This window comes from Strix aluco, chromosome 2, assembly GCF_031877795.1.
Source record: "Strix aluco isolate bStrAlu1 chromosome 2, bStrAlu1.hap1, whole genome shotgun sequence".
NCBI lineage: Eukaryota > Metazoa > Chordata > Aves > Strigiformes > Strigidae > Strix > Strix aluco.
Genome location: NC_133932.1, coordinates 5,869,756 through 5,884,901, shown reverse-complemented (window position 1 = coordinate 5,884,901; position 15,146 = coordinate 5,869,756). Strand labels below are relative to the sequence as shown.

At 43.1% G+C, this 15,146-nt stretch overlaps 2 protein-coding genes across 5 annotated transcripts in view; one reads left to right on the top strand and one right to left on the bottom strand.

Moving 5' to 3' along the window:
• Positions 1-1,838, bottom strand: part of GTF2E1 (general transcription factor IIE subunit 1) — a 57,871-nt gene extending 56,033 nt beyond the window's left edge. For 2 of the 4 annotated variants that reach the window (XR_012621125.1, XM_074808948.1), the window contains exon 1: positions 1,617-1,838. The gene's annotated coding sequence lies outside the window, so the exon portion shown is untranslated. Of the gene's footprint in view, positions 1-1,119; positions 1,589-1,616 lie in introns of those variants that run through there. The other 2 variants (XM_074808971.1, XM_074808961.1) reach the window with 2 other exon arrangements.
• Positions 1,839-1,957: 119 nt separating this feature from the next.
• RABL3 (RAB, member of RAS oncogene family like 3) lies at positions 1,958-13,755 on the top strand. Its single transcript, XM_074808983.1, has 8 exons — positions 1,958-2,073; positions 2,413-2,504; positions 3,630-3,759; positions 6,679-6,793; positions 8,321-8,471; positions 9,136-9,207; positions 10,270-10,308; positions 12,944-13,755. Exons 1-8 carry the CDS (start codon positions 2,028-2,030, stop codon positions 13,007-13,009), a joined length of 711 nt encoding a protein of 236 aa, XP_074665084.1. The 5' UTR covers positions 1,958-2,027; the 3' UTR covers positions 13,010-13,755.
• Positions 13,756-15,146: the final 1,391 nt, after the last annotated feature.

Here is a 15,146-nt window from a genome sequence, read left to right as displayed (position 1 = left end):
TCAGCATTCCACGTTAAGTGTCTGGCAGGAATAACACAGTAATTGTTTTTCATATTCTGGATTCAACGAGATCTGGAACAGCACACTTCTCATCATGACAGATGATACAAGTGGCATTGTCTGACTTTCAAGAATTCCAGAAAGAAGACAAAATATCTCCAAAAGTATTAGGTTCAGAAAAGTTTTAGTTCATCAGGGTGTAGCAAGCAAGTGTATGTATTGTGGATGCAAGTAATAAAGAAAGAGAGAAACTAAATAACAAGATACTGGGTTAGCTTTAATTCATGTAGTTTCTTAAAGCATCCTGTGTGGAAGGGAGCTGTAAATAGTATCTTAACCGAAGTGGAAGGTAGGAATGAAACTCCCATCATCCCTTATTGCTGCCAGAAGAGCTCCTGTCCCAAGCACATGGCTCTGCCCTCTCCCACGCCAGCTCTGGCACTCACAAGATCTGCCTGTGCATCAGTTTACATCACTAAAAGGCAGAACAATACTTTTTTTTTTTTAACCCTTTTACTAGGTTTTTCAACAGTTTAATCAGGTGAACCGCCTAGGGGAAAATTCCAACAAGAAACTGAACCAGCGGATGTGAGAGGATGCCAGTGCAGTAGATGAGAGAAGAAACTACCTTTCATGGCTGAAAAATACTAAACCACCTCTGTTTCATGAAAATGCACCTTTACTGTGCACTGCTTAACACTCTTTTCAGCATGCTGACCTTCCTTATTCATTCTGAGTCACTTGTAATGATACAAGTTTGACAGTTGGACTTGTTTAACAGCTTAGTGCCATTATGAGATGCGATGTTCATCTGCTTCTCAGGGAACCAGCAAACTCGTGAAGCCAGAAGAAAACTAATGCACAAAAGGAAAATATCTTGCTGACCTGGAGAACTGAATGATTTCACTGTATGGGCTCAACCAACGGTCAAACCTGGCAAAAAGAAACGAGCTGGGTCTGTGACAGTGCCAGTTACTCCTCAGGTTCCCATAATCTTGCAGTTTCCTTCAAATTACAAATTGCATAGACTTCCTAGACTATGGTAGGAAACCAAGCTTTAACGCCAAGTGAAGTAGAAAAGCCCTTAATGCTATCTGCGGTTTCCTATTCCCTACCCACTTTTATGTGTTGAGTTTTAAACATCCGATTGTGTAGGCTCCTGTAGGACAAGAGACTTGAGGGGCTCAGCAGTATCTCCTAAAAAAACAAACAAAAAACACCAAAAAACCCCCACTCCAAAACAAGAAACCCCCCACAAACAATGCAAGAGGAGAGGCAGCCAGTGGTATGGAGAGCCAAAGGCGAAGCAGGGGCCCAGGGCAGTGGCCCAGCCGGACCCCCGCGGGCGGTGCCGGCGTGCTCGGCCCATCAGCGGCACCCAAAACAACTAGGGGGACGGAGCGCCGGGCCGGGGCCTCCGGTACCCGCCGTCCCCCGCAGCAGGGCCCCGGGGAGGCGGAGCAGGGGAGGGGGCGCGTGGCCGTTTCCCCTGGCGGCACCGCGTGAGTCCCCGCCCGGGACGGCGCAGCCCGGCGAGAGGGGGAGCCCATGCGGGGGGAAACCCCTCCGGCGCCGCAGGGCGGGCACGGCCGCCGCTCCCCGGGGCCGGCACTGACCTGCCGCCGCTTCCAGCTCTCCCCGCTCCGGGCGGCGCTTCCGGCGGCTCCGTGAGGGGACGTCAGGAGCCGCGCGCGCCCCGTGACGTCATCAGGGCGCCGGGCGCCTTGCCCAATGGCGCTCCTGCTTGACGCACATGCGCAGCACCACGCCGCTCCGCGCCCGGCACGCGTCCCGCTTGGGGGGGGCTGAGCGGTGAGCGACGGGAAAACAAGCCAATCCTGTCCTCACAGAGCCCCTCCCCTGAGCGTTCCCGCCCTCCCATGAGTTAAACCAGTCAAGAGCGAAAGCGGCGCTGGGAGCGCGAGCAGCCAGCCAATGGGCTGAGCGGAACGGGAGGAGCGTGCGCCGCGATTGGCGGCGCCGGGAGAGGGCGGGTGGTCGCCGGCGTTGTTGCTAGGTAGAGTAAGATGGCGGCTTTGGACAGGGTCAAGGTGCTGGTGTTGGGCGACTCCGGTGAGTGTCCTTCCCCGCTCCCCGGCCCAATACACGCGCGCACAGCGCGGGCGGGCGGGGGGCGTCCCCTTCCCCTCCCTCCCCGCCGTGGAGGCGGGCGGCGGCTCCCCCCGAGGTGGCGGGCAGCGCATGCGCGGTGCGGCGTTCCCGGCCCCTCAGCCCACCCCGCCCGCCTGGAAACCTCCCGGCGGGAGCCCGACCCTGGGGCTCTGCCCCTTGCCTCCCTCCCGCCTTTGCCCCGGCCGTTGGGCGCTGGCCGGTGCCCGTTCCCCGCTGGGGCCGGGACTGCCCGCCCGCTCGTGATCTCCCAGGAGCTGTGTCTTCTGTGTACACTTGCAGGTGTCGGGAAGTCTTCGCTTGTTCACCTCTTGTGCCAAAACCAGGTGCTGGGAAACCCGTCCTGGACAGTGGGCTGCTCAGTGGATGTTCGAGTAGGTGACGCGCCCGACCTCTTGGTAGCCCTAGCTTAAAGTAAAGAGAAGGGCCTTGACCTTTTGTTTTTTCCTTTTCATTACTTACAACCCCAGAAAGAGGTGTGTTTCAGTGTTTTGTTCTGCTGAGGGCTTAATCTTTTGAGGCAAATAGTATTAAATGTGAGCCAAGCACTTGTGTGAGCAAGCTCTGACCTTCCAAGGTTGTGGAAATCACGAGATATTTGTCGTTCCTAGCGCCTCTCCTTACTGCAGTGGCCGCTGGTGCGTTACCAGTCATGGAGCGGCCGGTTGAAGTCAGAAGGCACAGAGCTTAAACCGTGCTTCCCTGAGAAACAGTTAATGCACAGCTAAACTGTTAGCCAAACATACCACGGAAAAACAATTTGCTTGTTTAATTTGAGCGTACTGACCACGACCATAGGGTTGCTTATGTCTGCTCATTGCAGGACCCACAATCAGAGCAGTGAGGATATTAATCTAGCAGTTTTTTGGCCCAACCTACAATAGTTGTGGGATAGTGATAAACGCTTTTTTTCCTCCATCACTCTTTGCCACGTTAGCCTTGAAATGCATTGCCTTGAGAATATATTTCCAAAATTTGGGGGAAGAAACATGGCAGTCCTGTTTGGAGCAAAACTACCTGGCAGATCCAGGGGCAAAAACTGTTGATTGATTGATTAATTCAGTTGAGATGTTAATGAGAATTTGGAAAGGAAAAAGATGTGTTCTGTTAGAATCCGATGTGGTCACCTATGTGAATATTCTTGCAGTGCTACCATGTGGGTTTTAACAACTGTAAGAAGTCATGATCTTACTTCTGCTTTAGCAACATGTTATTTCTAAGCACATCATGAGGCGTTAGGTTCGTTAATACTGAGGTGGAAAGTATACTCCCTGATGACTCACCAAGTTCCATCTTGTAGAAGAGCTGTGGTATCCAGTGGCCACTGCTTGACTCATTCCATCTCTCTTCTGCTTGAGAGATTTGAAATGGTGTCAGCATGAGAATTTACAAATTTCTATCCAAGTACAATGATCCTTTCAGCTGAATGTGCAAGTGTTGTGTGGATTAACTCCTGTGAGCTGGAGCTGTGGTTATGTATGATGTGAATTTTTCATCAGATCCATGACTACAAAGAAGGGACTCCAGAAGAGAAGACCTACTACATTGAGCTGTGGGATGTTGGAGGTTCAGTGGGTAGTGCCACTAGTGTGAAAAGCACACGAGCAGTATTTTATAACTTGCTGAATGGTAAGTTTGTTTAGTGTAAATCTGGTTTTATCGCTGTTTCTGTTACGAGCTGTCTCTTGGGTTTTGGGGCAGGATTCCTTTAAGTCTGGCTGAGGGCTATATTCTTCTCTTTTCTGATTCCAGTACATTTATACAGGAAAAAAACTGATACAATCCGTAGGGAGAATTTTATGGATTCAGTTTTGAACTGGAAAGCTATTTTTGACAAACCTGTGCAGATAAGCTTCATCAGCCTTTCACTTCAGTCTTGTGCAGCTGGCACAGCAGGGAGTCTTTGAAGTTGCAGTGGTGTCCCTTCCAGCTACACTTGCAGATATAAAGGTTGCCTTCACCTTTTCAGGCCTGATAGACGTGCAGAAATATGATTTATATTTTCTTGTCTGTTCAGTTCCAAAACCTACAGTAGGGAAATAATTATTTGAATTAATATGAACTTCCATAGTTATATCCTACCCTGGCAAATTTGAACTGTTCTCCCATAGAACTGCAATATGCTGATAACCATCTTGCCTCTGCTCAATTTGGCAAATTATTTTTAATAATTGAATCTTGCAACTTGCTGTATATAGAAAGTAGTATTTTATGCCTTCTGTTGAGATACTGACTTAAAGGCCTAGTAGTTCATCTGCACCACTAATAAGAGCAAATAAGAGATTATAAACTTAACACTGCAGGGTTTCAGTTGTTACTTTTTGGCTTCCAAGGATAGTTCACTAAAAATAGGTGTATACCAGATTAACAACTGCTCTGAAAAACTGTCTCAGATGTTCTGTTTGACTCTCTTTTCTTGTTCCCAGTCATTTGAGGGCCATTCAGTAATGTGTTAAGGCATACAATAAATATTTCTGCTCTGTGATTACTTAACTAGTTATTTCTTCCTTCTTTCCTAGTAAGAAGACTGTGTATAGGTACCTCTTGCTTATATTGTTAATCAGACTTCTGTAAATAAGCTTTGAGTTGAGTTGTGCTCTCAAAGCAAACTGCTTTGGTGTATGAAAAAAATGGATTTCTTTTTGACACCAAATCCACAGTATGCAAGTGAGTGTGGGTCAGACTTGGAAGTATCCTAGAACAGCCCATTAGGAGATGACATCTTGAACTTATGTGTCTAAATTATAATTGGTGATGTTATTAAAATAGAGTTATTTATCTCCACTGCCCAAGAGATATTATTAGGCAGCTCTCATATGAAAACTGTTGACTTGTAGTAGCCTTGGCTCTGGTTTCTTTCATTAGATTAATTTCTTCATTAGAGCTTGTCTCACAAATTGCCTCTGTTTGACTTGACTCAAGAATAGAAGATGAATGTGTTCCTTCTGCCTGGCTGCTTGTGCTTTCTGGGCTTGCAGTGGTCTGAAAACCTGAGATCAAAAGACAGTTAACGTTTGGTTGTGTCAGCATCTGTGCAGGCTGTCAGGGAGACCTGGTTGTTGACGAGGTTAGGTACAGTTTGCTCTTGGTTTGACCGCAGATCTTCTGCTTTGGTGACCCTGCATCTGGTGTGTGGACTGTGATAGTCTGGGACAGTGACTAGGCAGTAAGGCTGTGGCTTACAGACCTTAATGGGGGAGGAACATTTCCTTGAGTAGTCATTGGCCCTGCCTGCTCTTTTTTGATGTTAACACAATCTTTTTGTGCTGTTGCAACTAACTGTGTAGGTTTGGGGTGAAACAGATAAAGGAACTGACCAATCAAAAACATAACTGAGGAAGAGTGTCTGGAGGTGGAGTGTGTTTCTCGCAGATTATGCAGCAGTGCCTCTGAATCTGTTGCCGTAGGCCAAGTTATGTTGTATCAGGCTTTTTTTCCCAACACTGGGGGTGGACATGCAGTTGAGTTGCCTTTTTATGCTGTCACTGAGATAAATGCTTTGAAATAAGGCCATGATTGTGATATGCTGGGAACTCTCATAGAAGAGTCTGCACAGTTGTGTGGGGTAGTGGAAAATGTGGAAACGTGGTTTGTTTGTAGTGTGTACAGTGGGTGGCACCTTTGGGAGTTAAAGTGAAAGATTAAATTAATAAGTTTTCTCCACCTGTAGACTGTGAAGTGTGTTGAGAACGAATCCTGATGAAGGTAAGGAGTGTAATTCCATTTTGTCCTTGAATTAATGATGGTTTGAAGTCTGGAGGAAGTGGGAACATTCCACAGGTTGCAGAAGGTGTGAATAAATAGAAGAAGTTTGCTAGCAGGGGCTGGTTATTGAGTTAGGAACTGTGGTTATCAGCAGTGGGTGTCTGTTAATAGCACAGCCAGGAAGTTTGGCTGTCTGTTTTTCTATCTCAGAATTTACATTTTAAAGGACCATGGTAATGAAAAATGTGAGCAACTTAATCTTAAATACATGAAATCTTATTAATTGATGTTTCTACCAGTCATTTGGTGGACCGTGAAAGTTTATCAGTCTGTTTCCCCGTTGGATACCTCCCCAAGTATGTAGCATTAGTTCTTGAAAATGCAGGAAAACAGTAGTGCTCTCTAAACTCTTTGAAACAAAGAAACAGCCTTTAGACTTCTTAGGTGGTGTGACAAAAAGATAGTTATGTTTGCCAGTTAGATAAAACAGAGAAAGGCTAAATTCTCTGCTGCAGTAATACAGAGTTTCAGTATCATTAGAACTAGACAGAGCAGAAGCAGGGAATGCCTGCAAGCCTCTTGCGGATTAAACCCCGAGGTGGCTGTTTGTTTCCTCCTTTCATGAGATTTTTCTCTTAGCTCTTATCCGATTCGTGATAAGCAGCTTTAAAAAACCTGTTGCAGCCTGATACTTTCAGCTTTATTCATTCACTGTAACTGAACCGGTTATATATCCCTTTCTTCATTCTCAGGTATCTGGGAACCTGCAGATGTCATTTTGGTAAGATAAGAAAAAAAATATATATCATTAAATAGTATCTTGCTGTCTTCTCTTTCATTTAGGGATAATTTTAGTGCATGACTTAACCAACAAGAAATCATCCCAGAATTTGTATCGCTGGTCTTTGGAAGCACTCAACAGAGATGTCGCTCCAACGGGAGTTCTCGTGACAAATGGGTGAGTGAAAACATACGTGCAGGGTTAAGACACAATAATTCCAAGATGTTATTGAAGTCTTTGTTCATCCCTAAGGCTACTTGAGGTCCACTTGAATTAGATGTGGCTAGACTTTTAAGGAAAAAAGAAAAAAAAGGGGGATATCAAAGAAAATCACTGTTCTTTTTGTTTTACACTTCCAGTCGGGTCATTCTGCCAGTAGATTCCCAAAACATGTGGCAGAGACCTTGCTTTAAGGGCAAAGATGTTTACCACGGCCATCATTTGTCTGAGGCCTCTGTGAGAGTGGCTCCAGTCTGTTCTGAGACCTGCAAAGCCCTCATACAAAAAGTGTCGTGGGATGGCATGTCTCTGTTCCAAAAGGCTTTCCCTCCATGCACCAAGACTGAGGAAGTTCATTTCATTATTTTTTGTTTGGGGCGATGGGAGAATTATTTCAGGAGTGTGGCTAAAAAAGAGCTTAGAAAACTCTGCCTAAACAGCCTGTTCATAATTAGCTTTCCAACATCTTGTCAAGTATGTCCTCCTTTACCTCCGTGTTCCTGTTATACATGTAGTCAAGGAGGTTTTAAGGTCATTGATAAACCTCACACATGAGCAGGGAAGCAATAATAAGCGGCAGCTTTTTGTGGGAAGAATATCAGTTGTTCATCTGCCTGTGTTGGTACACAGGTGTTTTTGTAGAAACACGGGAGAAGGGAAAGAGAATTTGCATTGTATAAACTGCAAATATCTCCAGTTTTTCCACATACGGGTTCTTCACAATTGTTTTAATTTTCAAAAGCTTAACTCCTGTCAGAGACAGATACTGAGCCACTAGCAATTGCTTCGTCAAGTTGTTGCTGTTGGTTGTAGAATTACTTTCTAGAAAGCTTGGTTTAGGTAAAAATACAAGTGGTTATCCTAGCTGAGGAGAATGATTGGAGCTTGGATTTGTGATGACAATTTAATTGCAATCTTATTTATTTTATAAAGGCTGTCTTTGATCATTATTCATATCTGAATGAAAGCTTGTTGGAATTCACCTTATGGTGGCTACCTTTACTTGAACATAGACTTAGTAACTTGACACCCCACAGTTGGTACTACAACCCTCTTTGATCTAACGTGGAAAGGGGAAGTGTTTTGCAGTTACAACTTATTTCATTTAAAAGTGTATGTATGTAGGAAGTGTAGATGTTCAGAGACGCCAGCTCCCTGATCTGTCTCTGGTGGCTGCATATGCTTGGTACAATACTAAAATTCCTGTTTCTTTCCTGCTTGTGTGAGCATTTCTTCTGTGGTTCATCTACACTGAGAAGAAATCCAGCTTGTGGTTTCTTTTCTTTCCTTTCAATCCCTGTGCAGTGACTTAGATGCAGAAGCCCTTCCTTAATATACAGATACAGCACATTCTCACTCAGACAAATAATGACCCTTAATAAATAAATGACCGTTATTTGAAAGGCACAGGGGAGCTGATGGCGCCTCTGTGCCCACTTACGTGACCATCGCTTCATTTAAATTTTTATTTGTTTGCCTCATCAGTGACTATGACCGTGAACAGTTTGCTGATAACCAGATTCCACTGCTGGTGATAGGAACTAAGTTGGATCAGATCCCAGAAACTAAGCGGAATGAAGTTTTGACCAGAACAGCTTTCTTGGCTGAGGATTTCAATGCTGAAGAGATAAATTTGGTTAGTATGCATGTCACCAGTGTTGTTTTTCTTTTAGATGGCAGTGAGTCCGATTTTTTAGTAAGTAAAGATGTTGTGGCAAAAATTGGGCTTTTGGAGATTTTCTCAATAATGCTGGAGTTATGCACGTTTTGATTGGCCATCCCACTTGCTTGATGAAACTATCGTCTTTGTTTCACTAAAGGGAGGTACAGTGGGTATTAGATAAGGTCACTGAAGTTTAGAATTGATGGTTGGGAGTCAAGTTTTCTCTTCCCTCTTCTCAGTTCTGACACAGACTATCTTTGGATGAAACATCAAGATAACTTTACATATAAAATGTGTATATATATGTATAAAAAGATACATGTGCTGTGTGAATGCTTGTATATACACACACATGCACAACCTCATGAGTAGCCTGTACAGATTATTAGCTGACTGTATAGCTGGTGGTAGAGGAAGACGTGGAGCGCATAGAAGGGTGCTTAGAATTCTCTGGTTGATTCACAGAACAGAAGTTGGCCTTTTCTCTCCAATGGCTGTGGAGCAGAAATCAGGAGATACACTCTTTTCCCTAGCTGATTGCACATGGGTGTGTCAGGGGAAAGGGTACATTGATTTCCATGTGTATGGCTTCCTTGCGTTGATTTCCTTGCATTGGTTTGTCTTGTGGGTGTTCTAGGATTGCACCAATCCTCGTTACCTGGCTGCAGGTTCATCCAATGCTGTCAAACTAAGCAGGTTTTTTGATAAGGTAAGTCAAATCAATTAAATTATGTTTTGTTGTTCGGTGTATTGAATGCTGTCTGTGATTTGAATGTGGAAAAACAGTTAGCCGCTCCTTTCACGTTCTGCTTTTTGAGTTGGTTCAAGACAGATGTGAGGAGGCCAAAGATTGGTCTGCTTTTGGAAACCTGCAGCTGATCTGCTTGAAGGTTTGATTATTGATCTGCGTAGAGCAATGAAAAAGAACTCGTAATGTACAAAGACACTCTGTGAACACTTTTGGAGTCCTTTGGCAGGCCAGAGGGTTTGCAGCGTGCTAAGGTAGTAATGTGGGGAGTTTCAAGACTATGGTTAGCTCTGCTGATCCTGGTTAAAGCTAACTTTAGGAATTAAGAAATTTGGCATGTTACTCTCCCTTCCTGCGAAAGAGAGCATCAGGACCTACTGTGAAAACGACAGGAGGAATGCTCTGGTTTAAGCATCCCCTGGACAAAGATATAATGGAGCAGATCACCTCCTGTATCAGATCATGCTTTAGAGGAAATTTGGCCTGAATTTTCTTTGGAGGAGGGTGTAGATTGTATGGAGTGATACAAATCACTTTTTGATTCTTAGATTGATGGTACTGCCTCCATAGGTATCCTTCAGCACAGACATTGTTATCAGAGTGCAGGCTCAAGCATCACCTATGCCCAGGGGCTACTCAGAACCACTGGGATTGTTACACACCTGCAGAATGAGCTTTTTCTAGTGCTCAGAACCACTGCACTTGCAGGGAAAAATTGGAATAACTGACTCTGATGCAGTAAGGAGACACCCAAACCATGACCTCCATTACTAGAGGGCTATAACTAAATTAGGTGTATAGAAGTTAAGGATAACACAGCTTTACTAAGAATGGCTGGAGGTAGCAACTCCTTCTGTGTGTAATAGAGTGTTGCACTTAAAGCAATAAGCCTGAAGCAGGGGATGTGGGTTTAGACCTTATCAGAGTTAGCCATGAGTTTCAGTGCTCACATGTGAAGTGTTGATTGGAATCTGAAGTTATGCATATGCTGTGCCAGCTAAGATCATTCTCTGGTTTTCCCAGGTCATAGAGAAGAGATACTTCTTAAGAGATGGCAATCAGGTTTGTAATTTTACCTCCTTTTTTGTTTTGTTTCTCCCTGTGTAATGTGAACTGCTGACAAAGTCCTCTTTGAAACAGGGGCTTCGTGCAATTTAAATGATAATCTGTGCTGGTAATTGAGTTTTTTAATCTGTGGGCGCCAGCTGTTTTGGATAGAAAAATGGCTGGCTTTTGTCAGCTGAAGTTATTTGTCCATAATGTGATTGGCAGTGAAATAATTAAGTATGCTAACATAGTAGAAGTTGCAAGAGTGAGGTAAAATGGGCAAATATGATGTCTTTCAGATCTGTCAGTGTCAGGCTGCTTGGTTGCAGATTTAGGCCAGAAATGCTGTCCTGAAGGTCAATGAAAAGGCTCTTTTTGCACAGCTGGAAGTAGCATTTTAATGTCTTGCATGGGTAATTCTCGTAGAACCAGTGGAGCCACAAGGAAAATGACAGTATGATACCAGCTTGTAATTAATTCCTAAATGGCTGAATTAACTGCTTTCAGTACAGTTGGTGAAGAACTAGAAAAATTACTTCCGTGGTTTGAGCAAGCTATTTCAACTTTCTGTGCTCCCCACCTTCCCGTGCACAGCCTACCATGCAGGGAGTAACGAGGTTCCACTTCTCATATCTGTGATGTGCTTGCAAAGTACCATGAATGGCACCATGGAAATAAAATCGAATGTATCATTAGATGTGGCCATGCTGAAAGCTCCTTAGGGCTAGTGGGGGGGAAAAAATAGTCACAAACTACAAAATGCTTACGTTCTTTGAGTGGTTTTTTATGCCTTTTAAAAATAAATTTGGTTTTTCCTGTTTCGGTTCTGCATGTTGCCTTTTTTCCTCCCCGCGTTCTAGTGAAAGGAAGTCTCCCTTTCATGGGGATGATAGCTTCATGCAGAAATCTGCTTGTGTGCTAGTTGTATTTGATGCATGATGTAAGATTTTTATTTTTCTTATTTGATCATTTTTAGTGGCTAGCCAGGGATTAACTCTATATTCCTTATGGCCATGTGCCAAAGATTAAAGCCTTCTGATGACTACTTTCATCTGCCTCACTGAAAACAGCTTAAAAGCTTAAACAAATCTTAAGTAGTCATATTTAAAGAGAGAAAGTCCAAATTGGAACTGGAGATTTCATTATAACCTCTTAATGTTGTTATTTGAAATGATCTACTTAATGTAAATCTTACAAATGTGTTTGTGGGTTTTCTACAATAGGTCTCTTCGATCACTCGTGTTTTGAGGTATTTCTATTATAGACTTCTTCAGGATGAAAAGAATGATAAGTTTCAAATTGTTTGTAGCTATGACTTTGATCAGATCTTTGATAAGTAAATAATTGTTACTCTTAATTAGTGACTTTGATATAAAAAATGCTAAAGCAGGTAAGTTTTCACCTGCGGCGTCCTGCTACTTTTTAGTTATTCTGATTGCATTTTTCCTTTTTGAATTCCCAAAGCAGATTTCATGAGATGAACCTCTGTGCAAAATCTGCCTGATTTTTCCCTTAGAGATGATTGCTTTTCAGAGATGAACAAAACAATTCCTGAATTGAATACCTTGCATATCTGTTTGAGTTTGGGGCTTGAAAACCCTAACTAAATTTAAATTGTGTCGGGTTTTAGTGAACTTTTATTTTGGGTAAGCTCTTTAGCTTTCTCAGTTTACCAGTGAAGTGTGTAACCTAAGCAATCTACTTTGTATTGTAAATTACGTTTTTCATCCCAAAGCCCACGTTCCACTGGGGTGATTGTAGTGCTTGGTTGATGTCTTCCATTTTAATACACTGTATTTCCTCTGTGAGTGTGGAATTGTTTTGGGACGATGTGTTTACTGGGTCTGCTGCTTCTGCTTGCCTATAGTCAGATATCTAAAAGTTACTCTGGACTGTAATCAGATACTTTTATGATGCCAATAGGACAGACATCTTACACAGTAATAGAAAGCAGTGCATCTCTTTCCTGTGGGGGATTCACAGGTGCATTGGATTGCAAATCTGTTTGAAATACCATTAAGCCAGAGAAGCTTCTGATGGTCTCAAGTAGATTTTCTTTGTAAGCACTCATTGTCACAGTGTAAGCAGTATCTACAGATTGGCTGCAAAAGCAGGAGTGCTAATCCTTTGCATTGTTGCAGCCATTTCTATTCTGATGGTTTTCTTAAAGCTTTTTCAGCAGTTGATAAAACTGTACTTTCAACTACCAGTGAAGTGCTGCTGTCTCAGGTTAGAAGGCTAGAGTCTCAGCAGCTCTTTAATAGGACTCAGTAATACTATTTTATAGTTTTAAAAATGAATGGAGGAGAAATTCTTTTATGCATTTGGATCTGGGGGGAAATACAGGCTTTGAAATCTGTAATTAACTGTTTTAGAATTTGCCCAAGAAATTAAGGCTTTCATTGTAACTCTTGTCAAAAAGCCTTAAGGAGCTCTGTAGAACAAATGAGCCATACTCAGGTTTTGCCTCTTGTTTAATTAATGGTGATCCTCTAGCAGTAAGCTGAAGCATTTTAGCCCTGATTCTGGAGACCACGTGAAAGAGGAAGACGTTGTTGCAGTTGGCTTGGTAACAGGCGCTCCAGTGCGGGCTAGTGGGAGCTCATGCTGATTCTGATGTGACATGATGACTTCTTTTTCCTGTCTCTAGATTCCTGGCTTCTCTGAAAGGAAAAGGTTTGGAGGAGGAACGCTGAAGAGCCTTCATTATGATTGAACAGGAAGAAGTGGAAGATGACTTCTCCGAGTTCCTAACGACATTCCCATTCCGACTGGATGCTTAAAGACAATAATGCTTATGTAAAGCAGAGTAAAATGATAGGATGACCGGGTACACTGCTAAAGCTGCTTTTGCTGGAAAAGACTTGGGGAAGAATTTCCAAAACCTCTAGTCTGAAGCCTAGAGTGCTTCTTGGGACTGCAGGCCATCTGGATATATGGGAACATTTGGGGAAAGTGTGCAATAAATTGAATGTGTCTCACACTGCTGTGGGAAACTTTATACAGAGCATGTATACGTGACATCTTTGTCTCCATTTTGGAAAACTTATGGACAGTCTTTGCAATGAATTACATTCATCTTACCTCTACAGGAAAGATGACACTGAGTGGGCTTCTCATTTACGGTAAAGTGAACAAAACAAGTGAGCAAGATGTAAGGATGGCTAAGGAATGGTCGGGTAAATAATAGAATGCCTTCATTAAATGAATGGTGGTGTCTCACCTGGAACGCACCCTTCAGCCCTGTTCAAAAGGGATAAAAGAAAGAGGCAAGAGATGAAAAAAAGATTTGAAGCCTTAAAAAGAAAATCATGAGTAGAAAACAAGTGGTATTAATTCTGCTGCTTAAATTAAAATTGTTTACTTTGGAGAGAACGAAGTGAAGCAGGTACTCCTGTTTGTCTTTTCATAATTGAGTGTGGTCTTGTTCTTCTTATTAAATTAAAAGGCAGTGCACTGGAAGCTGATGGAAAAAGTATGTGTTTATACAATGCTTATTTGGAACAAATGTGACATGGTCTTACTGAGCCTGAGGGCTTAGTGGATTCAGAAAATGTGAAATGTAAGAACATCCTCTGCATTAGAATGGATAGAAATTCAAAAGGGATAAAAAGCCCTGTAAAAAGTAGGAACTGAACATGATTAGAGGGGAAGTTCTGTAATAGGGATGTTTCCTTTTCATATTTAATACTAAGGATAAAGGAGACTTGACCTGGTCTGATCTACTGTGCAAGCTGCTGTCTTCCTAAATAGCCCAAACTTTGCACAGTTTCTCACCTCCCCAGAATTATATGGAGTGGTAGAAGCCTGATTTATGGCAGTTTCTTCTTTCCCCTCCTTCCTCACAGTCATCTCTAATGGTTAAGCCTCTAGCAAAGGCTAACTAAGAGCTGGAGTTAGATATAAATACAGATTAATAATAAATGGGAATAGAAGAAAGTAAAATGCTGGTGTGAAATTGACAGCAGGCAGAGTTCTGCAGTCTCCAGATTACATCTGCCTGCAGCTCTTCTCTAGCAGCTGCTTGGAAATAAATGGGAAAATGCCTTATTGCCACTAATCAGGCACAAAAATGACAGCTAGGTGCACCAGTCAAACTTATTAAAAATATGGATGCTTTGCTTTTCCTTAGGCCATTTCCAGAAAGGTCTTGGAGCATTTGCAAACATGAGCACAGTAAGTTTTTAGATGCCTGTATGAAATAGGTTATTAGTTTACATTCAGTTTACAACCAGGGCAAATAAGGTCCCGAAATACTCACAGCTGAGAAGCCACGTCTGAGCTATGCAGCTCAGGAGAGCACCAGTGTCTCTCTCTGCTCCTTTAACAATGAAAGCTGGAATTATTTTCTCAAGTGCAGGTGCTGTCTTGGGGTAACCAGATCTGGGCTCCCTCAGGTTACTGAGGAACTGCAGAGCAGAACAAGCAAGTAAGCTAGGGCTATTTGTTCCTTCACCCTATGGTTTCTTTAGGAGAACTGGAAGTGTTGCAGACTAAGGGAGGCTGTTTAGTTTAAGATGCTGCATGAAGCAATGGTTGCACAGGTCTTTGATTTGGAGGATGCAACTTTCCAAAGTAGCCCTCTTCAATTAATCAAAAAAGGAACATTGCTCAGCATGCTGCAGGGGGGCCTAAACCCTAGTTGCAGCTTACCTGTATTTGTGCATTTCACTCCTCAGGCTCTACAAAAAAGAAACAGAGTCTTTGTATGAGAGATCTTCGTGCTCCAGGAGGAGAGAATGTGTAAGTCCTGTGCATCGGTGGGACTGAAGGTTATGACAAGCAGGATTCAGGAGCAAATCAGAAAGAGGTACTGTTGTGGTAGGAGGGAGAGAAGATAAAGGGAATAGTAC

Excerpts from the sequence above, each read along its gene's own strand:
- RABL3 (XM_074808983.1), top strand. The coding sequence starts at position 2,028 with ATGGCGGCTTTGGACAGGGTCAAGGTGCTGGTGTTGGGCGACTCCG. Across the intron at positions 2,074-2,412 it reads GCTGGTGTTGGGCGACTCCG|GTGTCGGGAAGTCTTCGCTT; the intron begins GTGAGTGTCCTT and ends GTACACTTGCAG. Across the intron at positions 8,472-9,135 it reads ATGCTGAAGAGATAAATTTG|GATTGCACCAATCCTCGTTA; the intron begins GTTAGTATGCAT and ends TGGGTGTTCTAG.